General features: G+C 35.6%; 1 protein-coding gene across 1 annotated transcript in view; it reads left to right on the forward strand.

Moving 5' to 3' along the window:
* The window catches only part of LOC149774740 (arf-GAP with SH3 domain, ANK repeat and PH domain-containing protein 1-like), a 204,935-nt gene that overhangs the window by 51,469 nt on the left and 138,007 nt on the right, over positions 1 to 15,459 (forward strand). The window contains exons 4-5 of the mRNA XM_089944763.1: positions 3,984 to 4,045; positions 12,185 to 12,309. Of these exons, the coding sequence (XP_089800889.1) occupies positions 3,984 to 4,045; positions 12,185 to 12,309 (187 nt within the window). The remainder of the gene's footprint in view (positions 1 to 3,983; positions 4,046 to 12,184; positions 12,310 to 15,459) is intronic.

The following is a 15,459-nucleotide window of genomic DNA, read 5'->3' on the forward strand; positions in this document are numbered from 1 at the left end:
CCTTGCTTTTTAATTTAATATACATGTACTGACACATTTGAACTACACTGTCAGTGTGAATGGAGTTCGAAGTACAAGGCATGTAATGTCTGCAGATTAATTTGAATGATATTCCTTTAAAAGATATTACCTTCCCCATGAGGCAAAAATTTAGATTTTGCATACACTGAGTGGTCACGGTAGATATGCACCAATACTGCTTAAGGCAGATGACCATTACATACAGGGCATTTATAAAGGTAATTAGCTAGGTGGAAATTAGGATGTTGATTGCAAACAGTTACCTGTGATTAATCATGACCTTTAAAACACCAATATTATTATTATTATTATTATTATTATTATTATTATTGTTATTATTATTGTTATTATTATTATTATTATTGTTATTATTATTATTATTATTATTATTGTTATTATTATTATTATTATTATTATTGTTATTATTATTATTATTATTATTATTATTATTGTTATTATTATTATTATTATTATTATTATTATTATTACATTATCAATATTGTTCAGTGTTTGCTGATATCAAGATTCATCATCAAAAAAGTGGATAATGTTCTGGCACAAGATTAATCTATCCTGTGCATTTTAATCCATTCTATAAAATAAATCCTCACTGACTTAAAATAATCACTGATCTTAGTTTTTTTGTGTAACATAATAATACACAGATTACTCAACTGATTGAGTGCTTACATATTAAAAAAACAGGGCACTGATTCCTTGGTCAGCTAACTCTTATAAGTTGGGTTTTGATGTAACTGTCCACACTTTAAAAATAATATCCATATTAACTAGTAGCTCAGCTCTGTACAGGAGAAGAACAGCCAGCTTAGGTGAGAAGTCTGTTGTGAATAGGATTTTAGAAGAAGCTGTATGTGGTGAGAAGTCTGTTGTGAATAGGATTTCAAAAGAAGCTGTATGTGGTGAGAAGTCTGTTGTGAATAGGATTTCAAAAGAAGCTGTATGTGGTGAGAAGTCTGTTGTGAATAGGATTTCAAAAGAAGCTGTATGTGGTGAGAAGTCTGTTGTGAATAGGATTTCAAAAGAAGCTGTATGTGGTGAGAAGTCTGTTGTGAATAGGATTTCAAAAGAAGCTGTATGTGGTGAGAAGTCTGTTGTGAATAGGATTTCAAAAGAAGCTGTATTTGGTGAGAAGTCTGTTGTGAATAGGATTTCAAAAGAAACTGTATGTGGTGAGAAGTCTGTTGTGAATAGGATTTCAAAAGAAGCTGTATGTGGTGAGAAGTCTGTTGTGAATAGGATTTCAAAAGAAGGTGTATGTGGTGAGAAGTCTGTTGTGAATAGGATTTCAAAAGAAGCTGTATGTGGTGAGAAGTCTGTTGTGAATAGGATTTCAAAAGAAGCTGTATGTGGTGAGAAGTCTGTTGTGAATAGGATTTCAAAAGAAGCTGTATGTGGTGAGAAGTCTGTTGTGAATAGGATTTCAAAAGAAGCTGTATTTGGTGAGAAGTCTGTTGTGAATAGGATTTCAAAAGAAACTGTATGTGGTGAGAAGTCTGTTGTGAATAGGATTTCAAAAGAAGCTGTATGTGGTGAGAAGTCTGTTGTGAATAGGATTTCAAAAGAAGCTGTATGTGGTGAGAAGTCTGTTGTGAATAGGATTTCAAAAGAAGCTGTATGTGGTGAGAAGTCTGTTGTGAATAGGATTTCAAAAGAAGCTGTATGTGGTGAGAAGTCTGTTGTGAATAGGATTTCAAAAGAAGCTGTATGTGGTGAGAAGTCTGTTGTGAATAGGATTTCAAAAGAAGCTGTATGTGGTGAGAAGTCTGTTGTGAATAGGATTTCAAAAGAAGCTGTATGTGGTGAGAAGTCTGTTGTGAATAGGATTTCAAAAGAAGCTGTATGTGGTGAGAAGTCTGTTGTGAATAGGATTTCAAAAGAAGCTGTATGTGGTGAGAAGTCTGTTGTGAATAGGATTTCAAAAGAAGCTGTATGTGGTGATAAGTCTGTTGTGAATAGATTTCAAAAGAAGCTGTATGTGGTGAGAAGTCTGTTGTGAATAGGATTTCAAAAGAAGCTGTATTTGGTGAGAAGTCTGTTGTGAATAGGATTTCAAAAGAAGCTGTATGTGGTGAGAAGTCTGTTGTGAATAGGATTTCAAAAGAAGCTGTATGGGGCTATTCTTCTTGACCCAAATTTGCCTGTCTTTACAGACAAGTTTTGAATGTTTATTAATGACCCCTGACCCTAATAACAAAGGATATCGTATCTCTTCTGAAAGATTAACTTTAATCTTTAGAGATATCATTAATCCACATGCAAATAGATAAAGATATTTAACTTTACTTGTTACACTGGCACAAAAGGTGACTTCTATTTCTTTTGAGATAACTACTTTTCCATCCATCTGGCAAATGAATTACTTCAACTCTCTGCTTAAATGATAAAAACTGCCATGCTTTTGAATTTAACATATTGAATCTTTTGAGTTGCACTGTTAGCGTGACTGCAGTGTAGAATACAAGTGAGATAAAAAAAAATGTCTGCACATCAATTTACATAATACATTTATCTAATAATGCCTTTCCCACAAGGCAAAAATTTAGTTTTGGACAGACTGAGTGACCACTTTAAGTACATGTCTGCTTTGTTAACACATGGCCACTGACCAAAGAAGATTTAGAATGGCTATTGTGAACAGGTGACTGCTGAGTCAAGGTGATCCTTCAGACAGGTTTGACTGTACCTGAAGCATTACTCAAAAATGAAATAAATGTGTAGACCACTATGATTACTTGGTGATAAAAAATAAAAAGGTGGGATGGATGTGGTGTCCTTTTTATTGCTGACAAACCAGGGATGGCTGTACAATATCATAAATTCATGTAGTAATTCGTATTACATGGGAATTAATCTATGTGTGAACATCAACAGTAGTCAAAATTTACTAATAATAAAGAAAAAGAATTTTATGGAATAAATGATATGGCTATTATTCATGATGGATTTTTTTTTTATCACAGCAATTTTTCTGTATATTAATTTATCAGTGCAATGTTTCACGTTGTGGTTGCTAAGTAAATTAATTATCCTTTCCACATGAAAATTAGGCTGGCTATGGAAGAGCTGTTGCTTGCCAAATGGTAATTACTGAATGATGTTTGTAACTTTTATTTCTTGATTTTTGAACAAGTAACGTTGACATTTATGATCTGCATGCAGATATCACCAACAAATGTTTTTAAATGTTAAAGTTCATAAATGCATTGGTTACATTTTATTTACAAAATTGGGTTATGCCTGGAATATTTAGACTTTGACACTTACAATTAATTGGCATCTTTTTTATTTTTGAACTTTAAAGACATATATGTTTCCAAACCAGACAGCTTGCGTTATGTTCTTAAAGCAAGCTTAAGGAAAAGACATACACCATCTGTTTGGCATTTAATTCAAGTTAATGTAACTTGCTATCAATTAAAAATCAAATGATTTATGTTTGAAAAACTATAGAAACAACCAATTTTTGTTGTTGTTGTTGTTATAGGGTTTAACGCCATTTTTCATCACATGAGAGGCTATACATGGCAGCCAGTATTAATGGTGAAGGAAGAACCCGGGAAAACCCCAGAAAGAACCACTGACCCACGGGAAACTACTGGCAAGTTTTCTTACATGCCCACATTGGCCAAATCTGAGACTCAAACCCATGCAGAACAACCAGTTTAAATAATTAGTGTTTATAAAGACATCAATTTTGCACTTCGAGAAGGCTTTGGGGCACACTGCAGGATGTGAGGGATAAAGCTTGGCACCTTAATATTTTTTTTTTCTGGCTGGAACACAAGTTGCACAGATCTGCATTTGAATAAGATATCCAACAGTAGAAGATATGTATTAATTTCCTTCCTATCCAAACTTTATGTACAATTAAAAAACACATTTTAGGACCTAGTGGTTTTGTCCACAGCAATTTTTCAGTTTCATTTTTCTGTTCTTTGCAGAAGAAGCATTCCAGAAATTTGCCAAAGTAACTAAAGATTTAGCTGCACTCTTAGAGGACATGGTAAGAACTTGACCTTAGGCAAATACATGTCTTCAGGATCTTAATAGGTCTTTTGCATCGCTCATTTTTAATATCGCAAAACCAGTGTCTCATAGCTGTAATATGCTTTTCACAGTTGTTAGGATTTGTTAAGTGTCTCATTGCAATGATATGCTTTTCACACTTGTTAGGATTTATAAGTGTCTCATTGCAATGATATGCTTTCCACAGTTGTTAGGATTTATACATGTCTCATTGCGGTGATATGCTTTTCACAGTTGTTAGGATTTATACATGTCTCATTGCAATGATATGCTTTTCACAGTTCTTAGGATTTATACATGTCTAATTGCAATGATACGCTTTTCATGGTTGATAGGATTTATACATGTCTTATTGCAATGATATGCTTTTCATGGTAGTTAGGATTTATATGTGTCTTATTTATAAGTGTCTCATCGCAATGACATGCTTTTCACAGTAGTTAGGATTTATAAGTGTCTGATCCTTGCTATAAAGCCCCTACTGTACCTTCTTTTAATTCCTGCACTATACAGCCACCCTGCTTATGTTGTTGTTGTTGTAGGGTTTAATGCCTTTATTCAGCACAAGATAGGCTATACATGGCAGCCAGTATAATCAGAACAGGAAGAATCCTGGAAAACCTGGGAAGAACCACTGACCCACGAGAAGCTACTGGCAATCTTTCTCAATGCCCATATAAGCAGAGGTGAGATGGCAGTGATCTGGAATCGTAAGCGCTGTAGACCACTTGGCCACTCAGGGCTCCACCAGCCTGCTGATATAGTCACTACTATTCAACAAGCCTTCTTATAAAGTTCCTCACCATACAGTTGACATGCTTATAAAGCCCCTACTATATACCTAACCTGCTTAAAAAGCCTCTCACTATACAGTTAGCCTGCTTTTAAAATCCCTCATTGTACAGTTATCCTTCTTATAAAGCCCCTCACTGTACAGCGAGCCTGCTTATAAGCCCCTACAATACAGCTAGCCTGCTCATAAGCCCCTACAATACAGCTAGCCTGCTTATAAGCCCCTATAATACAGCTAGCCTGCTTATAAGCCCCTATAATACAGCTAGCCTGCTTATAAGCCCCTATAATACAGCTAGGCTGCTTATAAAGCCCATCACTATACAGCTATCCTGCATATATAAAGCCCCTACTATGCAGCTAGCCTGCTCATAAATCCCATCACTGTACAGTTAGACTGCTTATAAAGCCCCTCACTATACAGTTCGCCTGCTTTTAAAGACCCTGCTATACAGCTTATCTGCTTATGAATGCATTGATTGGTCATACATAATTATATAGTACATGTGTTTACAACTTGGATCACTTGTGTGACTAATGAACTGCATAGTAAAGAAGGAGTACTGTACTTGCATGGCTGTAATGAAATGGGTCATAAAGAGAGAGCACTGTACTTGTACAACTCTAATAAACTGCATCATAAAGAGAGGGCACTGTACTTTTGTGGCTGTAATGAACGGCATCCTAAAGAGAGAGCACTGTACTTTTCTAGATGTAATGTACACATCATAAAGAGAGAGAGCAATGAACTCATCATAAAGAGAGAGCACTGTACTTTTGTGGCTGTAATGAACTCATCATAAAGAGATAGCATTGTACTTTTGTGGCTGTAATGAACTCATCATGAAGAGAGAGTATTGTACTTTTGTGGCTGTAATGAACTCATAAATAGAGAGCATTATACTTTTGTGGCTGTAATGAACTCATAATAAAGAGAGAGCACTTTACTTTTGTGGCTGTAATGAACTGCATTATCAAGAAAAATCTTGTTTTTTTTTTCTGACACAGATGAGTTTAGTAATACATTGGAAATATCATAATTTTTATATATAATAATTCATTAACACTTTAAAATGCCAGTTGTAAAGTAAACTTACTGTATGGAGAAATGACTGCACTATTTACCACTTTCTTTCTTATTCAGATACATTACTTGATTATAATACATTGGGAGAACATCAACTGCCTAATAAACCAGCCCTTCCAAAAATGGGAGAAAAGGCTTTAACATTATCTTCTTAGAAATGAAAGTGCTGAAATGTTGTCCTCTTGCCAAGACAGATGTCAGATGATTCTATACCTATGCATAGTGTCTGGAAAATATATAATTTCAATAATTTTCTCAAACATCCATCTCAACAACTGGTGTCTGCTTTAATGTGATGCTTGACTGATTTTACCTGTATATGCCATTGTTTTCCTTCCCTAATTATAGGTAACAATGGGCAGGGTTAGCTGTGGGATGTGTGATAATTACAGGTAACAATGGGCAGGGTTAAGTGTGGGATGTGTAATAATAGGTAACAATGGGCAGGGTTAAGAGTGGGATGTGTAATAATCATGGGTAACAATGAGCAGGGTTAAGAGTGGGATGTGTAATAATTATAGGTAACAACTGGCAGGCTTAAGAGTGGGATGTGTAATAATTATAGATAACAATGGGCAGGGTTAGAGTGGGATGTGTAATAATTATAGGTAACAGTGGGCAGGGTTAAGAGTGGGGTGTGTAATAATTATAGGTAACAATTGGCAGGGTTAATAGTGGGATGTGTAATAATCATAGGTAACAATGAGCAGGGTTAAGAGTGGGATGTGTAATAATCATAGGTAATAATGGGCAGGGTTAAGAGTGGGATGTGTAATAATAATAGGTAGCAATGGGCAGGGTTAAGAGTGGGATGTGTAATAATCATAGGTAACAATGAACAGGGTTATGAGTGGGATGTGTAATAATTATAGATAACAGTGGGCAGGGTTATGAGCGGGATGTGTAATAATTATAGGTAACAGTGGGCAGGGTTTAGAGTGGGATGTGTAATAATTATAGGTAACAATTGGCAGGGTTAAGAGTGGGATGTGTGATAATAGGTAACAGTGGGCAGGGTTAGAGTGGGATGTGTAATAATTATAGGTAACAGTGGGCAGGGTTAGAGTGGGATGTATAATAATTATAGGTAACAGTGGGCAGGGTTAGGTGTAGCATATGTAATAATTATAGGTAACAATTGGCAGGGTTAATAGTGGGATGTGTAATAATCATTGGTAACAATGAGCAGGGTTAAGAATGGGATGTGTAATAATTATAGGTAACAGTGGGCAGGGTTAATAGTGGGATGTGTAATAATTATAGGTAAGAATGATCACGCTTAAGAGTGGAATGTGTAATAATTATAGGTAATAATGGGCAGGGTTAGAGTGGGATATGTAATAATGTAAAGCTGGATGAGAATAATTACCATGCCTGTGAGCTATATGGGGTATTAATGACACTAATGGAGATACCTCTTTGCATTGGTTTGAACTTAGAGACATGGGCAACAAGTGTGTTCAAGAGCCACTAAAAGCTTCTATAAGGAAGTTGTTATCATTCAGGAAAGTCATCAAAAGGCAGCTTCCAGCATTCAAATGTAAACAGGTCTTATTTCATTGAAGAATCCTATCTAACTTCAGTATTTCCTTCTATATTAAGACATTTCTCAATAACAATGTCAGAGCTGATGACAGATTTTACAGACCTTGTAATGTCAGAACTGACCTTTTGTATACATGGACCCATATATACCCTTTTTGGTGTTGTGGCTATGCATGGACCCATATATGCCATTTTTGGTGTTATGGCTATGCATGGAACCATATATGCCCTTTTTGTTGTTGTATCTATGCATGGAACCATATATGCCCTTTTTTGGTGTTATGGCTATGCATGGACCCATATATGCCCAATTTGGTGTTCTGGCTATGCATGGAACCATATATGCTCTTTTTTGGTGTTATGGCTATGCATGGAGTCAAAACATGACCATTTTAGTGTTCTGGCTATGTATGGACCCAAATATGACCATTTTAGTGTTCTGGCTATGCATGGACACAAATTCACCATCAAATCTGGCATGTATCACTAGTAATGGAAAATTAATTTGCCATCAAATCTGGTATGTATCACCAGAAATGGAAAACCAATTCACCATCAAATCTGGCATGTATCACTAGTAATGGAAAATTAATTTGCCATCAAGTCTGGTATGTATCACCAGAAATGGAAAACCAGTTCACCATCAAATCTGGCATACATCACTAGAAATGGAAAATTAATTTGCCATCAAATCTGGTATGTATCACCAGAAATGGAAAACCAGTTCACCATCAAATCTGGCATACATCACTAGAAATGGAAAATGAATTTGCCATCAAATCTGGTATGTATCACCAGAAATGGAAAACCAGTTCTCCATCAAATCTGGTATGTATCACTAGTAATGGAAAATTAATTTGCCATCAAATCTGGTATGTATCACCAGAAATGGAAAACCAATTCACCATCAAATCTGGCATGTATCACTAGTAATGGAAAATTAATTTGCCATCAAATCTGGTATGTATCACCAGAAATAGAAAACCAATTCACCATCAAATCTGGCATGTTTCACTAGTAATGGAAAAGCAATTCACCATCAAATCTGGCATGTTTCACTAGAAATGGAAAGACTCTTAAATGACTTCTCAATAACCACTCTATATTAAATGTTACAAGGTCATGAGTGAGCATTTACTCAAATTTTAATTGTTGTTCTAAACTTCAAAGCTAAAATAGTAGTACCAAAGTTTATTCGTTCCTCAATACTGAATGCTTTGCACCTCAAATTTCATCAAAAATCTTCTAGATAGAAATCACAATGGACTTTTGCATTGGTAGTCAGGTATTAAACTGAGTAAAAACAAGAGAACATTTGGTCCAGTTATCATAACATAGGTAGTACAGATTTGTAAAAATAATGTTTAGCTTTCATTTTGACATCACAGCATGCAACATTTAGTCCAGTTTTGTATGGCATCACACTTCTAGGTTGACCTCAACCAAACATGTCCACACATAATTTAACATTGATTTTGCCGTAAGTGCATTTTGGTATGTAAATAATGACCTTCCAAAGTAATATGGATGGATGAGGATCTGTATAAAGTGAATAATTGCCTTTTAAAGGTACATGTATGGCTAGTCATTTTATCAAATGACAACCATTACTGTAACTGAAATAATTGGTTCTGAACACATGCATGACCTGTGTGACTTTTGCAATAGAATTTGACCATATTTGACATACTGGCATGAAAGGGCTTTTAATTATTATACCAAATTGGCCACTATTACTAAATTAGTCAATTATTATAGAAAATAAAGCTTCATGTTATGAGCTACTCTAACAGATTTAACCAGATTTTACAGAAAGCTTCCAGGCATGTAGGGCATTTAAGTAGGTACACGTCATCAAATATGGCTGCTTTTCCAAAAATAGACATGCCTTTATACAGTTCAAAATTTGACAGGAAGCATCTTAGCTTTGAGGCATGTTTTCCATCCCAGAACAGAAAAATGCTGAAGCCTGTATGTCTGTTTCATGTCAAGTGCCCAGAAAGAAATATTTCTGTGAACAAGTGGACAGAATTGCTTGGGTAAGATGGCTCTCCCCTTTGAAAGCTTGTGACAGGAAATTGAGAGGATCCTCTCAGTGCTGTAGAGAAAGAAACAACTCTCATGCAGTCCTTGATACCACAAATTGCCTACTTTGTCATGTGTCTTTCTGAAACAACTCTCTCATGCAGCCCTTGATACCAAATAGCCTACTTTCTCATGTGACTTTCTGAAACAACTCTCTCATGCAGCCCTTGATACCACAAATAGCCTACTTTCTCATGTGACTTTCTGAAACAACTCTCTCGTGCAGCCCTTGATACCACAAATAGCCTTCTTTCTCATGTGACTTTCTGAAACAACTCTCTCGTGCAGCCCCTTGATACCACAAATAGCCTACTTTCTCATGTGACTTTCTGAAATAACTCTCTCATGCAGCCCTTGATACCACAGATAGCCTACTTTGTCATGTGACTTTCTGAAACAACTCTCTCATGCAGCCCTTGATACCACAAAAATAGCCTACTTTCTCATGTGACTTTCTGAAACAACTCTCATGCAGTCCTTGATACCACAAATAGTCAACTTTCTCATGTGACTTTCTGAAACAACTCTCTCATGCAGCCCTTGATACCACAAATAGCCTACTTTCTCATGTGACTTTCTGAAACAACTCTCATGCAGTCCTTGATACCACAAATAGTCAACTTTCTCATGTGACTTTCTGAAACAACTCTTATGCAGCCCTTGATACCACGAATAGCCTACTTTCTCATGTGGCTTTCCAAAGAGATGAAAGCACATTTTTCAATCACATAAAGACATACCTCAGTACAAAGATCTCTCAAACCTTTAGCCAAATTTCAACTTGTCAACCAGCGGCCTCGACCTGTTTCCCCAACAAAACATGCAGTTAGTTAAAACATGGTTGAACAATGCTTCCTTTGAACCGCTACCATCTGTTTTACTGACTCATCATTTTTGCTTCCAAGTCAGTTTGGTTTTGGTGGGCAGATAATGGTATGTGTATGTGTACTGGCTAGATCTGAAGAGATCTCTCTGTTTAAGGGCAGGAAGGAATGAAGGAAGGAAGGGATAGTGTATCAGCTGAGGCTTTTTATGCTAGATTCTTTAGGTTGTCAGTTCAGCTCTCAAAGAAAAGATCCCAGATGAATTTCTTAGGTACATCATTGCATGAGTATTTCATTTGAATATTCTTATCATGACTTGTGCCAAAGAATGCCTCAAAATGCAACATGCAGCAAAATAATAAAATAAAATGACTCATACATATAGGAATTGACATTTGAATGTCAGTTGTTTTTTAAGAAACATAAAATGGCATTTTGCTTTAATGTGAAGTGAACCCTAAAATTGTATGGCACGGAAAATGGCATATAGTTAAGAAAAGGTTACACAATTTGCCTTCATTTTTTCTGCTCATTAGTGATCATATCAAACTGGAACATGTATGAAATTTGGATATGTATTAGATGATTACAACGAATATCATGTGTCTAAAAATGAAACATGTTCTCAAATGTGCTTTTAGTTTTTTAGGGCTTCAAAGAGGCAGAAATCTGGCAAAATTAGTGTTTGATTGAACACACGTTTATTTATAAACAAATTTAACCGTTGATTTCAAACTAATTCTGAATCAGTATAACATGTGTACATATGTTGCAATTGACAAATAGTGTATATCATGTATATGGCATAACAATAACAAATACTCACACAAGCACTTTAATTTATCACTAATTTGTGGGCCAGAATTGGCCTGTATTGTACCTTGTCATTTGCGAGCAATGTGAGGTACTGATTGGCATGGTTTTTCAAGCTGCTACAAAGCATAGATTGAGAGACATAAAACAGTTAACAATCTGTGAAGACATAAACCTTTTCCCGGTCAGAAACACTGAAGAAAATATCCTTTTTCCCAGTCAGAGACATTTTGAAGAGTGTTCTTTTTCCATATCATAGACATTTTGAAGACAATGTCTTTTCTCCAAATCATAAATTTTATTTTGAAGACAATGTCTTTTCTCCAAATCATAAACATTTTGAAGACAATGTTATTTTTCCTTTTTCCAAATCATAAACATTTTGAAGATAATGTCCTTTCTCCAAATCATAAACATTTTGAAGACATTGTTATTTTTCCAAATCATAAACATGTTTTGAAGACACTGTCCATTTTCCAAATCATAAACATTTTGAAGACACTGTCCTTTCTCCAAATCATAAACATTTTGAAGATAATGTCCTTTTTTGAAATCATGAATAATGTTTTGAAGACATGTCATTTTTCGAAATCATGAATAATGTTTTGAAGACAATGTCCTTTTTCAAATCATAAACATGTTTTGAAGACAATGTCCTTTTTCCAAATAAGATACATTTTGAAGACAATGTCCTTTTTCCAAATCAGATACATTATGAAGACAAAATGCCTTTTACCCAGTGAGAGACATTCTGAAGACCATGTCCTTTTTCCATTCAGAGACATTTCGAAAGCAATGTCCTTTTCCCAATCTGAGACACCTAAAAATGTTTACCAGAAATGTAAAAATCTTTGCTTTTTTGGTCAAATACCTATCTGTGAAAATAAAAGAACCAACACTAATAAATTAGTTTCAGAAAAAGTTGCATTGCTGTAGCTTCAGGCATGATTTATGCATATTTTTGTTTCAGTCAAAATCCCTTAATAACAGTCTCTTATTTCCACTGGAGTCTTTCCTGAAAGGGGACATTAAGGGTGTCAAAGGGGACTTGAGGAAGAATTTTGATAAAGCCTGGAAGGATTATGAGTCTAAATTGTAAGTAATTGAAAAATTTATATGTGAACTCCCAAGTACATGCCCATAGGCTATGTAGACACAGAAAACTCTGCAGTTAAAAGCAGTAAACTCTGCAGTTAAAAGCAGTAATGGACTTCGGTGACTGGAATTATTTTGGAGACTTTTCAGTGTCAGTCTTTTGAGGGACTGTTTTTTGCAGTGTTTAGATCTTGAGGAAGTGGTGAAAACAAGAAAAAGTGTGGGAACCATATGCTTATTTATTTGTAAAAATTTGCACCTTCATGGTGATCTATGCTAGAACTCGTTCCAGTACAAACAATGTCAGGACATGTTCTTTTGTAATTGAAATTCTACCTTAATTGCAAATATTTTCTTATTCTACAAGATGGCATTGTTTTCATAAGGACCCTCTGCATATTTTACCTTTCTTGAGATCAGACTAAATAAAATGCAGTATTGATACAAAATTAGATAAAATTGTCTCAGTTCTTTTAAATATTTTGAAATTTTGCCCGCCGGCATTTTGGTATAAATCTTATGATCGTATCTGTCTCCAGTTGAAGTCATAGGCTTTCATAATGTTGATCCCACACCATTCAGCTTACTACTCCATGTGGAGACAGATTCACTCATCCCACACCATTCAGCTTACTACTCCATGTGGAGACAAGATTCACTCATCCCACACCATTCAGCTTACTACTCCATGTGGAGATGGATTCACTCATCCCACACCATTCAGCTTACTACTTCATGTGGAGACGGATTCACTCATCCAGAAATAGAAGTGTTTGACATCTCAGAATCAATATATTTTTATGGCACCAGGATTCTGATAGCAAGCAAAGGGAAGCCTATCGCTTAAAGTGTTTAAGTTGCCATGATTTTGATGACAAATAATTACTATTTTGGAAACACTTCAGGTGTGTCCAAGTAATCACTTTGTTGGCAGTAGATTGCTATGAGGGAAACCCATCATTCAAGTTGTATGTAAGTAATCATGATTTTGATGGCAAGGAAATACTGTGAGAGAAACCCATCACTTCAGGTGTGTGCAAGTAATCAATACTTTGATAGCAAAGATTACTATATGGCAACCTATCACTTAAGGCGTGCAAGTAATTAGGACTTTGTTGACAAGGGATTACTATAGGGAAACCTATCACTTAAGGTGTGCAAGTAATTAGGACTTTGATGGCAAGCGATTACTGTAGGGAAACCTATCACTTCAGTATGTGCAAGTAGTCAGGACTTTTTGACAAGGGATTGCTATCAGAGAATTCAAATGGAATTGTATATAATAGTCATGGCATTTAGTTATGGAATACTATTTAAAAATTTATATATTTAAGTCCAATTACTGTTATCTGCTTTTATTATCTATATTTTTATTTTATTTAGTAAGATATAGATGCAGATTGTTCCTGTTGTTGTTGTTGTAGGGTTTAACGCTATTTTTCAGCACACGATAGGTTATACATGGCGACCAGTATTAATGGTGGAGGAAGAACCCAGGAAAACCCTGGAAAGAACCACCGACCCACGATAAGTTACTGGCAAGCTTTCTCACATACCCACATTGGCTGAATCAGAGACTCAAACCCACGCAGACAGCGGTGAGATGGCATTGATCCATAACGGAGAGCGGTTTAGACCACTCAGCCACTCGGGGACCCCAGATTGTTCCTGAGGAAACTATTTGAAAAATGCAAGGACATATATCTATTGACCAATCTGTGTAAATTAATCAGCATCAAAAGATTGGTCTTGTTCATGAATGAAAATAAGAGAAAGGAAATAGTAACAGGAGTACATGCCTTCTTGGTCTTCCATGTTGGTGTCATAAATGGATTTGGGTATGGCATTATGACATTATGGCCCCCAACCCACAGAGATATATAGTACAGTCAGGTAGATAAATTGATAGGCAGGTCCGTGTCTTTTTACATTTAAGTTTTAACATATACTGTAGTATAATTTATTTTGATGGGTCTCAATTTTTATGGCTTTGTAAACAAGGCCATTTTTGTGGGTACCTAATTTGATATTTCTGTCAAAATTTGCATGTTTGGAGGTATCTTGTGAATTGACCTCTGGTAATACCAAATACCCAAAGTAACGAAAACAAAAGAAAATACTATGTTGACAACTAATGGTATTCACATTAGGTGATTAAAACAGTAGGAACATGAATCAAACACATGTCAAGATCAATCACTCACCCCTGACATCAAAGGCAGCAAATATACACTATCCTGATTGGTAATAAAGTACAGTTGCACCTAACGCATTGGAATTAGCAGAGTCGACATTTGATGTGTTCAAAGACCATCAGAGTCCAACTGATTAAAAAATAATGGAATCCTTTGTTTGATCCTGCCTCATGTATAAACCAACTTCAACCACTAGACTTTACAATAAATAAAGACTACAGCGAAGAGATTTAAAATCACATTTTCTCAACTGGTGTACTAATTAAGTCACGGAGACTATCAGGGAAATGGAAGATGTCCAGAGCGAAGATCAGTATAATGTACTTGTAGACTTCAAAAACTCGTCAATTAAGTCAATTACTGCTGAATGAATAATTGTGGATAACATGAAAATATGTGAAGATCATACCTATATGTGGCCGTTGGAAAGCAGAACTTGTTTGAGTCAACAAGTAGTGGTTTATTTTTCGTGACAAATATATGTACCAGCAGACTTGATGGATATCATTTGATTGATAGGTTTTGTCTGAAAATGATTGAAGTATGAGTTTAAATGCTGTGTTGTAATTATTGTATGAATGTAGTTTTCATTAGTAATTGTGCTAATGATGCCATTGTAAGTTGATGATACAGCTCCCTAATGTGACCCCTTTCACTGTTATGATCCCTTTTATACAGAGTATTGATAGAGTGTTTATACAACGTCCCTAATGTGGTTTTACACTAATCTAGCCCCTTTGAAACAGAGTATCAGTAAAGTGTTTATACAACATCCCTAATTTGGCCCCTCACTCTAATGTTGCCCTTTACTCTAATTTGGCCCCTCACTCTAATGTTGCCCCTTACTCTAATTTGGCCCCTCACTCTAATGTGGCCCTGTTTACGAAGTGTATGGTTATGGACATTTGATACAGTTTCATTATGGAATAGCAATACAGGGAAACCCCCACAGTAA

The sequence above is a fragment of the Sinohyriopsis cumingii genome, unplaced genomic scaffold (assembly GCF_028554795.1).
Source record: "Sinohyriopsis cumingii isolate HCF-2022 unplaced genomic scaffold, ASM2855479v2 utg000160l, whole genome shotgun sequence".
NCBI classification, from domain to species: domain Eukaryota; kingdom Metazoa; phylum Mollusca; class Bivalvia; order Unionida; family Unionidae; genus Sinohyriopsis; species Sinohyriopsis cumingii.